The following is a 23321-nucleotide window of genomic DNA, read 5'->3' as shown; positions in this document are numbered from 1 at the left end:
TTTATCATGTCAATCTAAAAATAAAAAACTTAATCCTTCTTGGATAAGATGTGTAACAAATTTACAACGATGGCAATGACCACAAGTAATAAGATTGATATCTCTCAGCCCCTTCATGATCTCTGAAGTGTTCATCTCATCAATTTGACTCTAGTGCTCATGGAAAATTATTAGGTACGGTCACCTAACTGAGAGATACATTCGGATTTCTCTGTCTACCGTAAAAGTACAATCAAAGCGTAGTTACTGTAGCAGCTGCGCTTTAACTGCGCTTTTATTATAAACAGAGAAAAATCAGAATTTATCTATCTGTCAGATGACCGGACCTAATAATTTGCCATTGCTCATAGCCATTCAGAGATTTTAAGAAATTTAAGTAGTACCTAGGTTTCCCATAAGCATAATTAAATCTTAGTTAAGCTTCCCCGGATCCTAAACTATCTAAATATAAATTTATAACCCGAATTTGATCCGATTTATGAAACCGGTCCAAAATACAGAACCGAATCCCACCCATTTAGTCAACCCGACCCGAGTTTTTCGGATCAAATCCGAGCGGGTGAGACCCTGTTCGAGCTGACGACCAAAAAGTTTAGAAGGCCGATCCAGCGCCAGCTCAGTAGCCTCCACCACCGAGGAAATCAAGCTAAGAAATGGAACAAATTTGGAATAGAATTACCTATTTTTTCTTCTCTCGCCCTCCTCTGCTCACCCATGGGCGGTCTCTCACTCTCAATTTTTGTTTTCCTTCCATCTCCATTAGAGCTGTAACCGCGCAGTAGCTATCGGAAACCCTAATTTTCTCCGCCGGTTTCGATATACCTAATCTTTCTCTGGCCCTGTCTTGCCCTTGTCGCCTTTTTCTGTTTGGTTCGGTCTGCGACCGTTCTAGGTACGAATTGGAGCTTCCTCCCGCCATTAGGGTCGGAGGCGGCATTTGGAAGATGGAAGGGGGTGGGGCGGCGTACAATCCTCGGACGCCAGAGGAGGTTTTCCGGGATTTCAGAGGCCGCCGGGCCGGCATAGTCAAGGCTCTCACTACAGGTGCCTTTATCTTTATATATTATCTCATATTTCCTATCGTTATTTCCTTGTAAGACTGCATTTTTTTGGCATTTGGATGTTTTATTTGTTGCCTTGTTCAATGGTTTATGACAATCTGGAACTGGCTTGCTGACTCGTTTCTGTTGCTGCAGATATGGAGAAGTTCTACGAGCTCTGTGATCCGGGTGAGTTGCATTCCACGATGCCTGACCTTCTGGCTCTTAGGGTTTTTTTTTTCGGCCTTCTGTTTTTAATGGGTTGCGGCTGGGTTTTTTTTTTCGCAAAGTGGACTTCATGCGTTTTTGGAATGATTTGAGAAATTGTTCTGTTTTTTTTTTTTTAGCTTATCTCGCTTCATTGCCTGGCCAGATTCGTATTTATGATTATTTATTTGGTTCTGCTAGTTAAAAATGGTCTTGCCTTTCCCTTGTCCTATCTTATGATTAAAAAACTATTTATTCTAAGTTGATTATCTTCTTCTTTGTTTGTGGAACTGTGTCTCATTTGAGCGATTCAAAAAGTTTTTAAGCATTCATTTATGGGCTCATTTGGTTGTTTGAAAATAGGAAAATGTTTTAGATAAGAATGATTTCATTTTCTTTGTTATTGGATGTGAAGATGAAATCATCTCTTTGACCTAGTTTTAAGAATGCTATTGGAGTTTGAAATAAATGTTGTGTCTAAATACATCCGATCAAATGATGGATTTAACAAACTTGTTATTTTTCAAAATATGATTTCTATATTTAAATGAATAAATGAACCTTATATTGAAAGCATATCTTTTCCTCCATCCATGCCATGCCCACTTTATATTTCATGGTCTTATTTAGGAGCAGTTAATTTTGATTTTTTCCACAACACGTGTTCTTTTAGATCCTTTTTTTCCTTGATGTGCATGTTCTATTGATTTATGGTTGAACATGTGAATTTTTGTTTTCCATGTGTATTTATTAATTTGTGCATCTGTTGTTGGAGTTTTCATACTTTTTTCTTAGCCTGGGATAGATTATGCTTTCTTTTTTTTTAGTATAACTGGACATTTTAGGGGTTCATTTTATTAGTGATCTATGCAAACCATGGTTAAGAAATTTAGACTATTGTTCATGCCACTTCTGAGACAGTGAAATTATCTTTTTGTCAGAAAAGGAGAATTTGTGTCTTTATGGGAATCCTAATGAGACCTGGGAAGTCGCCTTACCTGCTGAGGAAGTTCCACCTGAGCTTCCTGAACCTGCATTAGGAATTAACTTTGCTAGGGATGGGATGGATGAGAAGGATTGGCTGTCACTTGTTGCTGTTCACAGTGATTCATGGCTATTGGCTGTTGCTTTCTACTTTGGAGCTCGGTTTGGATTTGACAAAGAGTCTAGGTAATTTTTGTTAGTATGTTCTTATAATTCATTTTGACAAAGAGTCTAGGTAATTTTTGTCAATATGTTCTTATAATTCATTGTGACTAAGTTGGCATGCACATATATCTAATTTTTTAAATTCCCTTTGGTTCTTGGATTGTTCCTTTCGTCTACAAATAGTAATTGCTATCCTTCTTAGTATGTTATATGATAGTTGTTTGTAGCGTCATATTTAAGCGGGAAGAATCTACTTTTTTCATGTCAGAAATTTTGTAAGTGCGGATTGGTTCAATATTTCATGGTCCTCATTAACATTTGCATTGTTCTTACTATTTGAGTTTGGATTTATGAATCTTTTTCTTTTATTCGTTTTTTGTTGAGTGTTGTTTGGCATGTTAAACTTATTCTTTGCATGCCATTTTCATGTCACTTTATGCCTATCCATTCTTCTTCCTAATCGTCAGGCATTAATTTTATTTATCTATTTATAGACGCATTCTCAATACTTTATTGTTCACATCCAAACCGCCAAAATTTATTTTCAATTAATTTATCTTAAATGGATGTCACTCTTACCATTCTTCATAATAACTTTATGGTGATATCTACTTTGTTCAATTGACACATATTGCCATTCTGCTAGAAAATTATTGCAAAAGCTATTACGTTTTTTTTTTCATCTTCTAGTGATATCACTCAGCGAATATGATAATTTACATGGGATAGTTATGCTATTTTTATTTATTTTGATATTGAAAATACGAAGAAATTATTGTAGCATGACAAGTAGTAAATTAATTTTTCCTATCTTAGGGCGTTTTGTTTCATGATGACTATCATTTCTCCCATGTTAATTGTTGATTATAATCCATTTTAAAAAAAATATTGTAAAAATCCTAGTTGGAATAACAAATTTGGACACTGTTGCATAGCACAGATAGAGTAAGGCTAGATGATGGCTTTATCACTGTTACACTTATTCCAACTATTGTGGATCAACTTTATGAATTCTTCTTTTTCCATTCATTCCAATTAAGCATTACATGAGCTATAAACTCAAATTTGCAACTTTTAATCATATTAATTTTGGTTCTATTCTTTTTTATTCCTAATTCAACCAAATTATATTATTCTGTACGTATCATCTGCTGTTTTCTTTTTCATATACTAATTATATTTTTATTCTCAGTAAAATTTACCAAATACCATGTAGCAAATGTATTTAATTTCAAAGCCACCTCTATTTGACTACTTTGCATCACAATTTGGCTTAAGTTGGTTTGCTACTTGTGGGTGATATCTAAGCAAAGAATATCTGAATATTGTTTATGTTTAAGATCACTTGCTTCCTTGAATTTTTTCTTAGAGAAATAGATGGATCATAGGGAAAGTCAAGTTTAAACATCTTAATTTCTAACCATATATCTTTTTGGCTTTGAAGCTAGTTCAATTGCAATGAAAGTAGTCTTTTCACTTGGAGAGATCATGGGAATCGAACAACTATTCTCTATGGGTATAATATTTATTAAATTTACTTGATGTTGCACTATGTTGAAGGTCTAATGAAGTGGCATACGTCAAGCTTTTTGGGAGTATAAAGGGATTCAAGAAAATCGATTTTACTTGATGTTAATTTTATATTTTTTGGTTGGCCCAAGTAATAAAAAAAGGCAATATCTGAAAAATTTGAATAAAGTGGTGAATCCATGTAAAATTTGCAAATTGTTTTTTTTCCCCTCCAAAAAAGAACGTAGTGATGACATCTTCTATCGGTGGTCAATCTGAGGCTGACATGGCAGTTCTTATTTTAGTTACCATATATTTTTTTGAAGGAAAATACTACAGAAAACATTATCCAAAAAAAGCTTAGGACCAACCTAAACTGAGCAGCAAACGTTGAATTCAGTATTATCTGAGTAGTAGTTTATCTAAGTTCTGGCTTTTTCCCTGTACTTTTTATATTACATAAAGAAAAAAATAATCATTCTGCTTAAAATTTTCAACAAAAAATGTGTTTTGCCAAGAACATAAATTGTCACATGCAATACAGAAATTCCTAACACCATTCTCCTACTTACAAGTTAAAAATTAAAACATATTCAACAGGTTTGGGCTAGCAAGAGTTTGCGTTGTTGGTTTATTCATGAGATTTTTTGGCAAAATTATGTTTTTAATACAATTTAGTTTGCGATTGAAGAGACTAACCGTGTCATAAAACTTTTCATATTTCTTCTCTCCTATTTACCATTTTATAAACTAAATAAGTAGTTTATCTTAGATTCATTTCTTAAGAGTCAATGTTAGGTTTATGCCTCAAAGATGTAAAAAATATGACCGTGTATTATCAATTGCAGTGATGCTAGTGTGTATCATCATGCAAATGTTGTCTACACTGTTAAATTTGAATTGAGTAGTTGAAACTAATTCCTAAAAGCATTTCCAAGGAGAATTGTTTTGACTAGATGAATTTATTAGTTATTAAGTTCTATGAAATGATTCAATCACTAGTTTAAGAAGTTTGTGGGGTCATGATTGGTTCAAAATAATTAAGTTGGCTGTTGGCTTGATATAATGGTGTCAAAATGGGTCATCGTGTTGGGTTCGGGTTTGATACGAGTTGTGTCACCCGATTGGAATCCAACCTGTTTAGTAAAACGAGTCCAAACCTTGAAACTGAACTTGACTCACTCTCGATCCCTTTGATCTGACCTGACCTGACTTGTTGACCTGTTCAAATATGTAAAATGAGTCGGTGGCTTGGATTTGACTAGTTAGAGTTTCACTTTCACACAAAAAATTCATCCATCCAACAACAACTGGAATCAAAAGGAAATCATCATCTCAAAATATAGGAAAGATAGGAGTTGATTTACAAATTTACTATTTTACCTAAACCTCTTGCTGTTGTGATGTTGTCGACTAGTATGTTGAGGGACATCGATTGAGGATGGAGAAGGGAGGAGGAGGCAACTGACAAGGAGTATCGAGCCGTTGAGCTACAAAACGAACTGCAAAGCAGCTGTTGTGATCCTACGATGCAAATTGAAATGAATAATGGGAAAATGAAATACATAGAAGTTGCATGTAATGGCAATTGGAAAAGTAATGAGAGTGAGTAGGAGACTCTGGGAGAAATAGAAATGCCAAATACGATTGTGCGCGATTGCATTCTTTAAAGTTTTGTGGACGGTTGTGATTTTGCACGTAAAAAACGGGGTTGTTTTGGGTTGGAAGGTCAAATCAAACACAACCGGATTTTTGAATGGGTTGATAAATGAGACCCAATCCTGCCCCATTTGTCAAAGGGGTCAATTTGAGCCTGTATTTTTTGGATTGGGTTATCGGGTTGTGTCATTTATTGACACCCCTACTTGACAATAAACAACTTGATGCATTAGGAATTTAGGATGGAACTATCTAACTGCAAAATGGTTAATGCATCATACTTTAAAAATATGGGGGGAGTATAGAGCATAGGTTGTGGCATGACACTAATGTTTCTCAAAATTAATTTGGATTCATGTCAGTTAGGTCTATTATGGAAGCTATACATTTATTGAGAGGTTTGATGGAGAAGTATAGAGAGAATAAGGTGGAATGATCTACATATGATTTTTATTGATTTAGAGAAAGCATATGATAAAGTTTCAAGAGAAGTGCTTTGGAGAGTTCTACATAAGAAAGGGATTAATAATGCTTATATTCAAGTCATTAACGATATGTATGCAGGCGTTGTTACTTGTGTTCAAACGTAAGCTGGTTTGACAAAGTATTTTCTTATTTCAGTTGAATTATATCAAGAATCAGTCTCAAGTCCATATCTTTTTGCTTTAGTCATGGATGTTCTCACTAGACATTTGCAAGAAGTTGTACCCTGGTGTATGCTTTTTGTTGATGATATTCTTCTTGTTGATAAGACTAGAGAGGGAGTTGAAGGTAAACTTGAATTATGGAGGTTAACCTTAGAGTCTCAAGGCTTTTGTTTGAGTAGATCTAAAATTGAATATATGGAGTGTAATTTTAGTAATAATAGATCTAGTGGGGGGATTGTGACTTTGGGCGATCAAGTCATTAATAAGAGTACATGCTTTAGATATCTTGGGTCTATTGTTCAGAGTGATGGTGAAATAGATGGGGATATTATTAGTAGAATTCAAGTTGGATGGTTGAAGTGGAGGGATGCATATGGCTTGTTGTGTGATATAAAAGCCCCTCTTAAACTTGAGAAATTCTATAAGATGGTAGTGAGACCTGCAATGCTTTATGATGCATTCTGCTTTATGATGCAGAATGCTGGCCATTAAAAGAGAAGCATAATATTAAGTTAAGTGTTGCAGAGATGAGGATGCTTAGGTGGATGATTGGCTTTATTCTTATAGATAAGATACGAAATGTGCATATACGTGAAAAAGTTGGATTAGTTTTAGTGGAAGATAAGATTAGAGAGAGTCACCTTAAATGGTTTGGTCACATAAAACGGCGGCCTTCCGATGACCTGGTTAGGAAAGTAGATGTATTAGATTTGACTTATATTAGATTTGACTTATGTTAAGAAAGGTAGAGGTAGACCTAAAAAGACTTGGTTAAAAAATATTAGAAATGACCTTTCTTTGTTAGATTTAGATGAGAATTTGACTCTTAACAGGACACAATGGAGAAAAAGGATTCATGTAGCCGACCCCCCGTAGTGGGATAAAGGCTCATTGTCGTCTTTGTCATTGTTGTTGTTGTATCTAAGTGCAAAATGGTATGATTGGTTCCCGGTAAGATTACCAAATATAGCACAAACTTTCAAAACTATCAAAGATAGCTGAACCTGCTTGACTACATTCTCCTTAAAGATATATGAAATGGTAAAGTTCATTGTTATATATATATACTTAAAATATATGCAAACTATCCGCAAAAGTACCCTAGAGGCAATCTGGTTTAGATAAATCCTTCAAGATATATGAAATGTCACTTCAATGCAAGTACGCTGTCAAATTCAAAGAAATGTCAAGTTGAAAATTGAAATAAAAAATGGCGAGGCAAAGTGATGCAACATGAAGATAAATGCCAATGACAAGATCACAAATTAAGGTCAATCATCAAAATTTTGGCTAGTTATCATGCAAAATTCTCCATGCAAGCCCATGAACATCTCATAGTACTTTTAAATTTATGGGAGAATGATTTAAAAATGATTTAGTGTCATCAATGGGAATTTGATGGTGAATGAAGCAACTTGATTGGTGTCCTCTTAGGGTGGTGATTGAATGGTTATTTGTGTGGTGAAGTTGAAATTCAGGTTTTTGGACAGATTTGAATTTGAAACTTCTAAGCTAAAAAAAATGGAGTTTTGTTGGAAAAAAAATAATGAGAAACTCTAGATCAAAGGTTTGGGATGTTAGAGAACTAATGATGCTGTTTTTATGGATTTTTGATCCGTTGTTGAGAAGTTATGAAACTTTTAGTCTAGTTGCTCACAATAGGAAATTGTCTCTCTATATATTTTTTTTAAATTTTTTTTAAATAGCCTCTGTATATTGGAACTTTGGCTAGGATATATTAGGGTTCTTAGGGACTTGAGGCCTTGGAAGGTTATGAGAGATGCGTGGGGCTATTTAGGAGAGTTTTGAAGAGTTTGGATACGTTTGGGGGTTGAGTTAGACTAAGTTTGAGACTAATTAGAGGAGATGAATATTGTGTAAGAAAAGAGGTGGAAAAACAGTAATAAGAGATAACTAATGACACATCAAAGCCCTAGATGATCATCCACTAAGCTTTACCAATGAGTAGAGAAACCACCAAGCTTTTTCAAATGAAATATGCACAAATAAAAATAATTTTTATTCAATGACTCAAAAGTACAAAGCAAGGTCCTATTTATAGGCTTTTTCCAAGCCTAGACAACTTTGAAAAGCTTTAGGAACCAATAAAATACTATTATATGGATTGATGACATGCCCTAATACTAAAAAGAAAGAAAATAAAATAACTAAAATTAAAAGCTTTTAAAGACATGAAAATTCGAATGGCAAACAGAGTTGTTTTGAAATCCATCAATTTATGAAGATATTTTACTTTTGGTCTTGTATGAACCACCTACCCATTAAGATGCCTTAAATTAAGCTTAGAAATCATTCCTCCATGAATTTAAAAGTATTATGGGATGTTCATGGGCTTGTATTGAGAGTTTTGCATGATGGCTGGCCCTAATTTTGATGATTGACCTTAATTTGTGATCTTGTTATTGGGCTTTATCTTGGTGTTGCATCACAAAGGGAAAATATTTATGCTTTTCTAGATATACAATTCCTAGGTTGATGAGAAGAGATATGTTTTAAATTATAGAGAAACTATAATTTGAGATACCACTATTTCTGTTATAAAGTTTAAGATTAATAATGTTCAAAATTTTTGAGTTATTTTGCAAATGAACTTTTACTTCTGCAACTTTTTTTAGTGGTAAATCAAGAAAGTCTATATTTGTATCTGAAAATTAAAAGAAATTATTTTATTCTTTGATCAGAAGAAAGCAATAGTAATTTTCTTTTACTGAATGTTTTTGTGAGACTATTGTAAAATGTGATTTGATGGGTTTGATGGACTAATTTTGTACACATGAATATGCTAAAATCATGAATTGTCCACTGATATGAGAATTTAGGTTAAAATGACTAAAATGGTCCATTGACTCTTTATGAAGTACTAAAATGATTCCCAACTATATTAAATAGTTATTTTGATCGCTAAAGTTTTTAAAAGGAATCAAAATAGTCTTATAGTAAGATTATTTTGGTTTCTCTTTAAGGATTTGAGGGATCAAAATGGTCCTTTAAAATAGTTGAAGGCTATTTTGATCTTTCATAAAGAGTCAATGGATCATTTTGATTCTTTTCTCAAGAATTTAGTAATTGTCATGTTAGAATGATTACTATAGTTAACTTGCATAAAACTCTATTGGACCACTTTGTATGAATTTTTGTTAATATTTATATTTTTGAGGCAGAATGTACTTTCGATTAAGGAAACATTAATTATGTTTTGTTTTGAATGATATGCAGATTGGATGGTGTTTTTTCCATTGTTATTTGAGCTCCATATATCATTGTGCATTTGAAAATAATAATTTTAGTAGCTAGTCATTTATGTCTTGACAATGAAGTTTGCAATGAATTAATATTTTGGTACAATCTAGTTCTTTAATGGATTATACTATATTTGGAAGATAGAAATTTTTAAACGAATACCCTGGACCTTAACCTCTTCCCTAAACAATTACTGCCATGGAATTGGTGTTCAAATTATTTCATCTATGTCATTAGGTGCTTCCACATTAACTTAATAATGATACCATGTTTCCTTACATTCTTTGTTTCTCTTGTGTGCTTGTTTTGGTATTTAATTTTGAAATTTACTTTCTTTGTATGAGAAGTAATTATGGTACTTTTTATGTACTAATTGAATACAAAAAGAAAATGCCTGCAAAGCACTAGATTGGATGGCTTTAGGATATTTGGCAATATCATAGAGGGAGGGAGGGAATTATGTAAAAAATAAAGGAATATATATATATATATAATGAATGTTAGGAGTGTTTGTGAAGGGGAAATCAAGGCATGGAAGGTTTATCATAGAAGGGGCTGGAGATCGACGATCACGATTGAGTCGTTATATTATTAGTTGTTGTGTGTGTTGTATGTGATTTAATTTAATTTGTGAACTTTTCTTCTTCTTTTTTTTCCCCTCACTTGAGGGAAATGTTATGTTGTAAGACCAAGGGCGTTTGTGTATTTTATCTTGTCATATGGTGGAGCTTATATATATGGTTCCCCTCCCCCTTGTACTTGGTTGATGATTATTTTGAATGAATTCTGATTTCAGCCCTATTCTCTTGTGTGAGAGTGAGTGTGGTAGAGTGGTGAAGCCTTGGAGAAGGCAAATGAAGTACCCAACTACCTATTAAGGTGAGCTCTTGGTTTCCCCCTTGTATCTCTTCCCCTTTTCCTCCTTCCTCACTAGCCGTTGGTCAGCCCTCTCATCTTTCCCTCTCTCAGCCAACCACCCCTTCCCCTTCCACCGCTCATGGAAAGCCCACCACCACCACCACCTCCTCATCCAAGTCCCCAATCCAAAATTTCGAAATATGAAAATTTGACCTTTTGGGATTCCAATTGGTTGGAATTCTGAATTCAGGAGTTACTCCTCTCCTTTACATTTTTAAAATTAGTTGGGAATTTAAAAAGCCACAACCCCTTCCCTTTCCCATGGTTGTCCCTCTCTTGGAACTCTCTATGTTAATTAATGGGAAGTTGACCCATTACACTTTAACTTTCCCCCTTTTCAAAACTACTTTTCCATTTTCCAACCCCACTTTCTCCCATTCTCCTAAGCCCCACCAATCTAATTAACCTCACAACATCCCTAATCTCCCCCAAATAGCAAAAACCGTGGCCTCCCTCCTTCCAAATTTTGGCCAGCATCTCTTCTTTTCCATTGTGAAGCAAGACACAAGGAAGGCACTGCAAAGCAACCCTTTGAAGTTCAATCGGCCGAGACCACACCATGTCTGAAGGAAGCTTCCCTGCGACGCAAATAGCTAAGTCTTTCTACTCTTACTTCATACACTTAAGTAGATATCTTTGAAGTCCAATTTTCTGTGGCATCACTATTTTCATGTTAATTTAAATTTGCTTGCTTCTTAAATCATTGAGTGCATGGTTCTTGTAGTGACTAATCTATGTTAAATGTTGGATCTTTTTTTTTTGCCAACCCATGTTAGCTAAGTTATTGATTTGATTTATCATTATTGAATTTTAGAACTTTGGTTATGATTAATTGCCATTTGTGGATTACCTTTCTTACTTGTTTTGAATCTTATTTATGCATCATCATGATTAATAGCTTGCTGATTTTAAATTCAACTTATGTTTAATTTCATAATGCAAGTTTTCACATGCTAGTCCTACATTAGTTTGCCTTAAGTTATAGATGCTTGATATTGATGCAAAATAGATCCACTTCCTCTGCTTATTCCTCTTTGTTGCTTTAGTAGTGGAGGTTCCATGGTTCTTGCAATTCTTCTCCAGCTACCATTTGATGCAATTTTTGCTTTGGTTGTGGAGGTTCCATTGTTCTTACAATTCTTCTCTAGCAATCGTTCGGTCGTGATTTTCCTTTTGCGCCTATGATTCACAAGGCTCCTACCAATCTTCTTTCCTCTGATCCTTTCTCTTACTTTTTCAATTCAATGGCTTCCTTGATTTTGTGATTGGATGTGACTGCCGTTGCAATTACAGATGCAATACTGGTGGAATAAACACTTCTATTACAACGGGTTTGTGGCGGGATTTTTGGTGCGGTATTACTTTCCTTTTTTTATGGGTTTGCATGGCTTTGAACATTATAAGAAATTCATGGATATTTTTTAATAAACAGGAATTTTGTCTTATAGAAATGGTATTCCACTTTGGTTCAAAATAATTTTATTTTTGCATAGTTGGATATGCTTTTCTTTCTATTTTTTCTTCTTGATCAATTAGGACTGAAAATTTTTTTAGGAGGTGTTATCTCCTTACACTTGTGAGATTCTTGATTTGGTGTCTTTTTGTTCTTTTTCTTAATTTTTTTTTCTTAAACTTGTTATTTGTTCACATGCATTATTATTTTTATTCAAGTTAGATATCATATGAGTTTTATAAGAGAGCGTGATTTTGTTAACGTATGAGTTATGGCTTTTGAAGTTTTGTATGCTTCTTCCATGATTTAGTGCATCTTGTTTTAGATTTACATTAGAAACTTAGATCTTGATGTAGGCATGATTTTAGGTTTCACCCTAACCTATGCGGTTGCCCCTTCGGTTTCTATGTTGTTGTGTGCTGCTTCGAATTCCCCCTGGCAAATGTCCCACAGTTTTCTGTGTCCTTGGCTGCTGTGTGTTGCTTCGGATTCCCCTCTTGGCAGCTATCCCTTGAGTTTTGTTGATGTTTTTCTGTGTTCCTATTGGCTGAATGGATGGTGCTTTTTTTTGCTGCATGTAATGTCTTTTCTCTATATAGAGACTGTTTTCCTGAGTTAAAAAAGAGTTTTTTGGGTGAAAATGTTTGGAATGTAAAAACCTGTTGTTTTTTTAAGTTGCGAGGTAGTCTCCTTTTCGCTTCTCCTCTTAAAATTCGTCTTGGTCTTCTAACTTCTTCTTGTCTATCCATGGTTCCCGCCTCACTTGTATCCTTATTCTCAAAAATATATATAAGTTTTATGGTTTATGTTTAAGGAAGACATTTATTTGTTTGCAATCCTATAATTTATTTTTGTGTTATTTGATTGCATCAATTTGGTATCAGAGCCTTAGGTTTTAGTGTGTCTTCCTTTCTTTTCTTTAGAAAAATTTTTAAAAAAAGGACAATCATGATGTAATAGAATATGTTGTTGACGAAAATCAGCCAACTATTCTTGAAGACAAAATTCTAACAAGTAGATAGATCCTGTCTCAAGGAAGTTCTACAGATCCAATCCAGAATGAGCTATACAAAATTCAGGTGAAAATAAATTTGTGTGCTGAAAGATATGAAGTTAAGAAGCGCCAACTTCATTTCGAGTTTGAACAAGAAAAGAATAAGATCAGAAGGAAGTTTGAATCTTTAATTCAGGAAACAGGAGTGACGCCTTCAGAACATCTTGTAGGTCTTGAATCTATCTCATCATGAGATGAGATTTATCCACCAAGGGAGAATTGATAAAGGCAAGATTTCAGGTTTCCTCCTTCCCTATGTGTCTGCCCCTTCGGTTTTTGTGTTGCTGTGTGCTGCTTCGAATTCCCCCTGGCAACTGTTCACAGTTTTCTGTATCCTTGGCTGTTGTGTGTTGCTTCGAATTCCTCTCTTGGCAGCTGCCCCTTGGATTTTGCTGATGTTTTCCTGTGTTCCTATTGGCTGAATGGATGGTGCTTTATTTCCTGCATTTAATGCCATTTCTCTATATATAAGGACCGTTTTCCTAAGTTAAAAAAGAGTTTTTTTTTTTTTTTGTGAAAATGTTTGGAATGTAAAAATCTGTGGGGTTTTTAAAGCTTGCGAGCTAGTCTTCTTTCCCCTTCTCCTCTTAAAATTAGTCTTGGTCTTCTAATCTCTTCTTCTCTATCCTTGGTTCCCACCTCACTTGTATCCTTCTAAAAAATATATATAAGTTTTATGGTTTATGTTTAAGGAAGACGTTTAGTTGTTTGCAATCCTATAATTTGTTTGTGTGTTATTTGATTGCATCAAACCTTAAGACATTTTGCAGGCTTAGTTTTGCCTAATAACATCTTCTGGATGTAAATATAATATCTTAGCAAAGTAACAGCACAACAAAATATTTAATTTAAATAAAATCAATTAAAAAACTCTAAGCAGTTCCAACATTACTTATGAGATTACTAATTGCATTTCTACATTTGGCCAAACATATTATCCAAGATATTTAAAATTGGATAGATAAATTAGAGATTATTTTTAAATATAATGTCTAATTCTCAAAAGATTGAATAATTAATATAAAATTAATGGTACGTACTCAATTATTTTGTCAAAGTGTTACACTTATTATTAAAAAATATACATGATTTGAAATAGAAACTTCAATAATAATGTTTTTTCCATTCAATGATTATACAAATAAATTGTATGCTCAATTTTAAAAATTTAATCGCCGTTAATATATTGTGTTTGGAGATTGAAGATCTTGTCATCGAACATGATTTGTTTATAGATCATTTTGCCCTTTAAATAAGAAAATTGTCCACAAAAGCCCAAGTGGCCATAGAGCAATTATGAAGAGTCAAATCATCTCATAATTGATTTAACTTGGGCCCATTGTCAAGTATTTTTAAGTTCATTTTTATTTATGGCAGAAATTTTCTTACATTTTAGTTTGAATTGTTTTAATTTGTTTTTTTTAATATTTGTTTGGATGACATTATGTTCAAATTTGAATGTTTGTTAGTATTGAATTTGCTATTAAAATTTTCCCTATTCTTTGTAATCCTATTTCTATAAATAGGAACCCATGATGTAATTAATTTTTGATTGATGGTGAATGAATTTTGATTATTTGTAATGCCAATTGAGTGCTTCTATGGTCCAAGTTGTGTATAGGGATTGATCAAAGTTGATGCAGGCAGAGCCGGCCTATTGGTGTTCCCCATGCTGAATTTAATACCCAAAAGGTGGGTTGTTGGTTTCCCTAACAGATTTCGATTTCCCTGTTTATTAAATGTTGTTTTGATGCTTAGGTTTTCCCCTCCTGGTAGCTGCACTTTCGGTTTCCCCTTTGATAGCCATGAGATGCTTCGTTTTTCCCACCCTTGGCAGCTGAAATGATTCTTCGGTTTCCCTTTGGTGGCTGTCCCTTTGGTCCCTATTTGCTGGAGTTTTCTAGGTGTTCCTATTTGTTGTTTGAGAGTCGCATTAACTGCATGTATTAATTATTATTTTTTCCATTTTTCCCCTATAAATGGGGATGTTTGTGGCAGTTTTAGAAGCATAGATATGTAATGATTTTTGGAATATAAATTGCGGGTTTGTTCTAGCTTGCGAGCTAGCCTCCTTTCCCCTTCCCTTTTATTACTTCGTCTTGGTTTTCTACCTCTTCTTCTCTATCCATGGTTCTTGCTCCATTTGTATTTTTCATCTCTTAATTAATAGAAAGTGTAAGTTGTTGTATTCTAGTATTATGATATTATGTATGTGTTTGTCTATTTTTATGGTAAGGAAGACTCTTAGTTTGCAATCTTAAATTGTGTGTGTTTTTTTTTTGTTGCATCAAAAGTTATGTATATCAAGGTATTTCTGTTTCTCAATCTTATCAGTTTTGGTAGTAGAGCCAGTTTTGAGCAATCTTTTCTCTTGATCTTTCATTTGTGTTCATTGAGTTGAGCATAATTTTTCTTGCCCATGCGGTACCCATACACAATTATTTAATGCCAATCGTATGCTATCACGAACTACAAACCCTCGTCGTGTGATAACTAAACTGCTGGTGTTTTAACCCTTTGGCCCTTCCCCTTCTTTATCTCTTGCAACTTAAAGCTGCATGTGATCCCACGTGTGCCTTATGCGTTAGATGATCAAAATCAGACATCATAGCTTAACCCTCGTGCATGAACCCATTCATCCCTCTTGCTTCTTAAGATCCCACTAATCAGTGTAGTTTTTGCAAATCCATCCCCCCTCTATGCCTAAACTCTCATTATCAATTTTGTTTTTTATTAATACACTGTATAATCCTACAACATTATATTATGCAATCGCTCTGTCACATACATTTTTTCAAAATTTCTGTACGCCACAATATGCAATAGGAACCTGTTCCTTAATTGCCACATTACTTTTGCGATATCCTCCTAATCGGCTTAGAAAGAGGTCACTTTTGTACACGTTGTCCTTTCACTAGGTTCCCCTAGCCCAAATTGCTGTCACTAGGAACATGTTCCTTCATTGCAATCTCACCTCACAGGCAACGCCATGTTTGCCAACGTCGACACTTGACCCATCATCAGCCACTTGTTGTTGACATTCATAGCCACCAACAATTGGAGGAACATGTTATAGCTGCAAGGTAATCATAGATTTCTGACGTTCAACCCTATTGCAATAAGGTGTAATCTATGTTGATATTAGGGTAATTGTAAATTTATGGTAAATCTTATACTTTGCATGTACGATTAATCAGTTAATCTCTACTAGAAGATAGCCTAGCCGTAATACTACAAATTACTATACATGGTGAGATTTATATGTATGTGAACTGATTGCTCATACCAAATTAATCCAACTAATTATTTTATAATCTTGAAGTGTGCTATTTAAGACATTGAGCTTGATTATATAGTGTTAGAAAATTAATTATTTTTGCAACAATAATAGCTTCAAGTAAATTTATATGAACTTCATTTCAAGATTCTATTAGGTTGCAATTACATCCTACATTATGACTATTTGCAAGCATGAAACTTCAGAATAAGTCCAAAATAATTTTGTTGAGAATTTACTAACTTGTTAATTTAAAGAGCATATCATCAATAACTTGATTGATCATGAAAAAAAGAGAGTAATATTTTTAGAAAATGAACTTAGGAAAAACACAAGAGGTTTGAGGCTGCTTGTGTGACCTATGTTATATGTGGAATCTGATTGTGTTGATCAATCTGGTTATTATGTTATCTCGGACCTTAAAGCTTGTAATGTATACTGGGGGGTATGGGGGGTTTTACCTCCTGCTTGAGTTTGGGTATGGGGGAGGGGTTTACCCTTTTTTTTTCCATACAATGCCTCAGCTCTGCGCACCCGAGCTCCCCGATGCTATGTTCCCGAGCATTCTAGCGCTGACTGACAGAGAGCAAAGCGCCACAACGATATAAATATGGCGCCTCAATGGATCAAGACAGAGGTTTGAGCGTCACGACGCCCCAAACTGGCGCCACAACGCTGTGAGATGGACTGGACAATTTTTTTTTCTTGTTTTTTCTGAAGGGTTGCATCCCCTGTGGTTATTTTACTTGGTTTTCTCTTGTATAATGAGTGTATAGACATTGAAAACGGTGCATGTGAGAAGAGAAGCAAGGAGAGAGTAAGAGAGAAGAGAGATCTATACTTATTTCTCCTAATTTTTATTGTGGATTTCTTGGTGTGGTGTGACTCCGTGATTTTTTCCCTATTTTGGGAGTTTTTCACGTTAAATCTTGGTTTCCTTATGTTTTTGTTGCTTTTACTTTCATTTGTATTTTGTTGTTGTGATGTTTACTCCTTATCATCCCTAACAACCTACCTCGATCCGAAAAACTTTCTGAACTGGGAAGATGGCTGAAAATGACCCGAAGCGGCTAAAAAATCCTCTTCTTGCGGCTTTTTCCAATCGGGTCAGAAAAGTTTAATCCAGATGTTGAACCTGTCGGTGTTACAAGGGCTTATAACTGTATGATTGGTGGCACTCATTTTTTCAGTTCTTGTTATCCATGTCCTGATTTAAAAAAAAAAAAAGAGAATTGATGATGAGAGTTTTTTTCATTGCTGGAAAAATGTATTAAAATCTCAAAAAATATTACTCCAAATAATATTTTACATGTGTCCAAATTTGATTGAAATATTTCTTTTGTTAGTAAACTCTCTAAAAATTTTGATTATTCAATATTTTTTCTTCCTTCCATCTTTATTTTTTCAAGATAAGTGGTTGGAACTGTATGAGAAAGAAATGGAATATACTACTTTGATGAGAAGCCTTTGTGGAACAAAATTGCTCATGGATTAGGTGGCAGTTTAACTTTGATCAAGCTATATTATGACATAAGAGAATAGTACACCTTAGTTTTCCTTATCTCAAATATTTATTTTTGAAATTATTAAAATGAATTGATTGGTCTAAACTTCATTGTGAAGTTTACACTTAAAGATTATGTCTTTTTCAATAAAATCTTACTTTGCCTCAACATCATTTTATTTGTTTCATATTGATATTTAGTGCCCTTTTAAGGTAAAAGTACTATATAAAAATAAAAATGGTTCATAACTTTTATTGATGACCAAGCTAGATTATGTTAGAGGCTTATTTGTTGAATTAAAGATATGGGGTTGAGCAATTTAACGAATTTTTTGTTATTATTGAAAATCAATTTCAAGCTAAAATTAGCATTTTTAAAACTATCGATGGAATTTAATATTTTAGCCAAAATTTAGGATGATTTCTATCGGAGAAGGGAGTTATTTACCAATCAACTTAACGTGAGACACCACAATAAAATATCATAGCCCAAAGAAATAATAAACACTTATTAGAAGTTGCTCCTGTCAATATATTTTAAATGGATATTCCAAATTAGATTTGAGACAATGTTTTATTGACTGCTCGTTATCTAATTAATAAAATGTCTTCAAGAGTTTTAAAATTTGAAGGCAATTTAGGGAAGGATGAAGTATGCAAGTTAAAGATAATTCTGTATGGGCTAAAACACTCTCCTAGAACATGGCTTGAAATTTTGGTAATATTGCTCGGTGGTATGCTTTCCAACAAAGTCTAGCCAATCATATCTTATTTAGCAAGCATTTTACTAAAGTAAGATATCCATCCTTATTGTTTATGTTAATGACATAAAAAAAAAGTACTGAGGTTGAATTTAATATGAAGGATTTAGCAAAGTTTAAATCTTTCTGATCATGGAGTTTTCCCTATCCAAGGAGGTATTTTCATCAAACAATGCAAATATATTATTGACCCACTCAAAGAAGCATGGATGACTGGTTGTAAAGCTGCAAAAGCTTCAATCGAGCCCGAATTAAAATTAAAACCAACCATTGAACATGAAGCGGTAGATAGCGAATACTGTTAAAAGATTAGTGGGGAGACTAATCTGCATAGCCAAAACTTGATCAGACATAGTTTATGCCATAAGTATGGTGAGCCAATTTATGCAGTATCGTATGCCGATCCACTTCATATACATGTCCTATATATTGAGATATCTAAAAGGGGTTTCAAGTAAATGTTCCTTGTTCCAAAATAAAAGCCATCTGTAGATAAAGACCTATAAATATGAAGAATGGGTAGGATAGATCAATGATAAAAGATTTACATATGAATTATATGCTTTTAAGGAGATAACTTGATTTCTTAGAGATACAGTAAACAAAGTTTTGAAGCCAAATTTCGATCCATTGCACTTGAGTTTTGTGAATTGTTATGGGTAAAAGGACTTCTAGAAAAATTAAAGGTTCATACCCCATAATCTATCAAAGTCTAATTTGACAATAAATCAACAATTGTTATAGCACATAATCTTGTTATATACAACACAACTAGGTATATGGAGGTTGACAAACACTTAATCTTAGAAAGAATTGATGATATGTATGGCCTGCATACCTAGAATAAATCAAATCGTTAATATTCTCACCAAGGACTCTCTAATCTGTAGTGCTTTCTGTGAATGATATCTTCATACCAACTCAAGCGAGATTGTCGAATGCCCCATCAGCTAAGAGGTTTAGGAGGCTTCTAATGTTCAGAATTTTGGGTTCCTGTTGTGGACCCCACAAGCTTCAATCTTCCCCCCTATATCCTGTGCTAAATCCTCCTTGCATCTAGTCAGATTGTGCTATCCAAGGCACAAGTATTGAAGTCCTAGAATACATGGATTTGCAGCTTTTTTGTGGGATCATGCTGCTGCCATTTTATGTTTCTTTCCTCTTTCTTATATTCTAAAAATTGCTTTGATTATTTTCCTTATAAAAGACCTATGAAAAAGCCTATATATATAGAACCACTCCTTGTTCAAACAATATAGAAGTGAAAATGAGCAGCTTTTTCCTTTTTCTACTCTCCAATTTTCTATTTTTACTTGGAATCATCATTACGTGTATGACGTATCATATTACATTACTTCATTAATTGGTCATATATGTGATGTGTATGAAAATATTCACAGGAAGCTTATTGTTGTTAACCGCTATAATTATGAGTTTATTGAAGCTGTGAACCAAAAGTAGATGTAATTCAAACTAGTTGACAACGTAATGTTTTGTCTTAATTCTGCCAGGTTTTCGGTAGTCTTTAAGAAATTATTAGTTAGAAAAATGTGGTCATATAAATCGTAAGTTGAATTGGGATGAGTGTTTATATGTTAAAAATCTTTAAAACTTAGTACTATTCAATATTTAATGTATATGGTAGAACTCAAACTGCCAATTAATGTATTGGATTTTTTTCTACCTCCAAATTTCACATCCAACATATCACATGCGTATTGTTGAATCCATCTTATGGTCCTTATTCTTAAAGCTATTATTAGAGATAATATTTTGTCCATTATTGATGATGTGTTAATATTTTGTGTAGAATAGAATTTCATGTGATAATTTATGAATATTTCTACAAGGATTTAAAGAGTTACAACCAAATCTATTTGAAGTGTATCAACTATACAATTTGTTAGAGTCCGAGCATAATTGATGTGGAATGGATCAACTTCCTTAGAATGTCTACCTTGTTGCTCCTTTGTCTCTTATTGCTTTTTTTTCTTTATATATATATATATTTTAGGGAAATTTACATAAACCTTTGGTTCAATGTACTATTCCTCCTAGAAGAGGTCTCCTTGAATGAGCTAGAAGTTTGATATGGTTACTTTTCTCTTTCTACTTTATTTCTTCTCTTTAAAATGTTGTTATTGGCTTGTATACGTGATTGATTTTATTCAAGTTGGATTCTTTTTTAGTTTTATGAGTGCATGATCTTCAACAAATTGTGAGAATTTTCTGTGGTTTGAAATTCCTATGTGATGTTTCAGGTAAAACTATTAAGCTTTCATTTAGGTTGAATTTATCGTTACTTCTATTTTCATAGTTACGCAAGGAATAATTGTTAAAATTAAGAGTTGGGACCTACAATGTTTTCTTTGCATGTTCAAAATTTTGTGCATCTTATCATAGGTATATATTAGAAATCCTAGGACTTAAAAAATAATAATTATAATAGAAATCCTAGGATTTAGAAGTCTCGAATAAGATATGCCGGGCTTCTGTTTCTCTTTTGGCAGGAAGCGGCTGTTCACTATGATCAACAATCTCCCAACCATCTACGAGGTTGTGACTGGAACAGTCAAGAAGCAATCTAAAGAGAAAACTCCCAACAGCAGCAGCAAGAGCAATAAATCAAGCTCAAAGGTATGTTTTGTTTATTTGCAGCAACATTTTTTGGCTTCTTTCTTACTGCTTCTTTAAACAATTTTTTAGTACAAAAATTTAAATTTTTATATTTAAAAGCTGCTTTAAGAAGAAGCAGTGCAAAAAACCGTCCCAAACAAACCCTTTATCTATCTCCCTTCCCTTTGTAACCTGCTTCCAGTCTCAGCTCCAAACAGAAGTGTCAAGGGCACCTCAGAAAGATTTTGATGAAAGTGGAGAAGACGATGATGAAGAAGAAGATGAAGATGAACATGGAAACACTCTTTGTGGTGCCTGTGGTGATAACTACGCAAGTGACGAGTTCTGGATTTGTTGCGATGTTTGCGAGCGTTGGTTTCATGGTAAGTGTGTGAAGATCACACCAGCCAGGGCTGAGCATATTAAGCAGTATAAATGCCCTGCCTGCAGCAACAAGAGGGCCAGGGCATGACAGGAATACAAGAAGATTCAAGCTAAAAGCTTCTCGTACTAGGTTAATCCTTCCGAATTAGAATCACAAAAAAAAGAAAGAAGGAAACAATTTCTAATGCAAAACTTGTCCATTAGATTATATTCACTTTGTTAATTTAGTACCAGAATTTAGACTTTGTTTCTGTTACTGTCAGTGTAACTTTGCTAATTAGGGTCCAGAATTCAGACTTTTTGTTTGTTTCAGTTCTTGCTGGAATCTGTTGCTTCACTTATTAATCAGGTCCCAGAATTTTATGCTTGTTTTGTTTCCGTTGTTGTCTGAATCTTTCACTTAATTAAAATGTTATATTCAGTGTTATTATGGATATTTAATCACTTAATTACTTTGGCTGGGCGTTCTAATTGTGCCTTTTCTGAATGCATTCTTCTTTTAACATTTGTTTTATAATTTCTGTTATGATTTTGAACTATTTGATCTTGAACTGCTTTGACCATTGTTGAGATAATCACAACTCAATGATTATCTGGATCTTGAAGAGTAGTACTGGTTGTTTGATCCTATTTTTTAGTCTAGTGAGCCCAAGTTATCTTCATTTCTTTACTTGTCCCCTTATGCATTGGGTTCTTTAAGAGATTAAGGCTTCGTTTGGGACGGCTTTTTTATTGCTTTCTAAAATAGAGTTTTATTACAAAATTAAAAAGTTTGTACTAAAACTTCGTTTTAGAAATCAATAAAAAAGCCGTCCCAAACGAAGCCTAAAGCTTCATTTGGGATTTCTTACTGTTTTTTAAAGAAATTTTTTAGTATAAATATTTTAATTTTTGTACTAGGAAGCTGCTTTAAGAAACAATAAGAAAGCCGTCCCCATCAAAATCTAAGGTTTCGTTTGGGACGGTTTTGTTACTACTTAAAGCAGCTTTTAGTTTAAAAAATTAAATTTTTTGTATTAAAAAGTTGTTTTAAGTAGTAAGAAAGACATCTCAAACAAAATCTAATGCTAGGTTTAGGGTTTAATTTTTGTCAATATTTTTTGCTATTTAATTTTATATTAAAAAGTTGTCTTTGAATACAGTAAAAAATTGTTCCAAATGAAATCTAAGTGTGTATTCCTTCATTTTCATTTCACATCATGTTTGTTTTATATTATTTTATATATGACATGTGCCCTATATAAAATTCATATATTCAATGTTTTGCCTAAATTGCTTATCAAATATATATTTTTTTTTTTCATTTGATTTGCTTATATTATTAGATGGTTTGGTCACATAAAATGGTGGCCTTCTGATGATCCAATTAGGAGAGTAAATATATTAGATTTAACATATGTTAGGAAAGTTAGTGGTAGACTTAAAAATATTTGTTTAGAAAATTTTAGAAATTACCTTTCTTTATTAGATCTAAATGAGAATTTGACTCTTAGACTTTGTTTGAGATGGCTTTTTTATTGCTTCTTAAAGCAGCTTTGTAATAAAAAAAAAAATTTATTTTTACTAGAAAGATGTTTTAGGAAGCAGTAAGAAAGTCATCCCAAACAAAGCATTAATCAAATATAATGGAAAAAAGGATTTATATAGCTGACCCCACGTAACGGGATAATGGCTTTATGATGTTGTTTGTTGTTGATTATCTAATATTGTTAGAGGATTAATTCATAATTGACTCATATATCTTATATGCATGCCAAACATTAAAAAAAAAAAAAAATCATAATAAATTTATAATTCAAAATAACATTATTTTATGCAATAATGAATCAAATATATTGTATGTGACAAATAACATAAATTCATTTAACCAATATGCTTTTAT

The 23321-nt window shown here is 33.4% G+C and overlaps 1 protein-coding gene and 1 long non-coding RNA gene across 3 annotated transcripts; both read left to right on the top strand.

Annotated features, from left to right (window-relative positions):
- The first annotated feature begins 612 nt into the window (after positions 1–612).
- Positions 613–21888, top strand: LOC110113197 (PHD finger protein ALFIN-LIKE 6). 2 transcript variants are annotated; one of them, XM_020845661.2, is made up of 5 exons: positions 613–1044; positions 1197–1229; positions 2189–2417; positions 20950–21076; positions 21258–21888. In XM_020845661.2, the coding sequence occupies exons 1-5, from the start codon at positions 945–947 to the stop codon at positions 21525–21527; spliced, it is 759 nt and encodes a 252-aa protein (XP_020701320.1). In that variant the 5' UTR covers positions 613–944; the 3' UTR covers positions 21528–21888. The 2 variants fall into 2 exon arrangements, with proteins under 2 accessions (XP_020701320.1, XP_020701321.1); XM_020845662.2 differs by having other exon boundaries at positions 616–1044; positions 21264–21888.
- LOC114578760 lies at positions 9971–15093 on the top strand. The gene is made up of 2 exons (XR_003699719.1): positions 9971–14589; positions 14656–15093. It is a non-coding gene; the product is annotated as an uncharacterized LOC114578760 (long non-coding RNA).
- Positions 21889–23321: the final 1433 nt, after the last annotated feature.

Source organism: Dendrobium catenatum, unplaced genomic scaffold (assembly GCF_001605985.2).
Source record: "Dendrobium catenatum unplaced genomic scaffold, ASM160598v2 original_scaffold_144855, whole genome shotgun sequence".
Classification (NCBI taxonomy): domain Eukaryota; kingdom Viridiplantae; phylum Streptophyta; class Magnoliopsida; order Asparagales; family Orchidaceae; genus Dendrobium; species Dendrobium catenatum.
The sequence above is the reverse complement of the archived record's forward strand: the minus strand, read 5'-3'. Positions and strand labels throughout refer to the sequence as shown.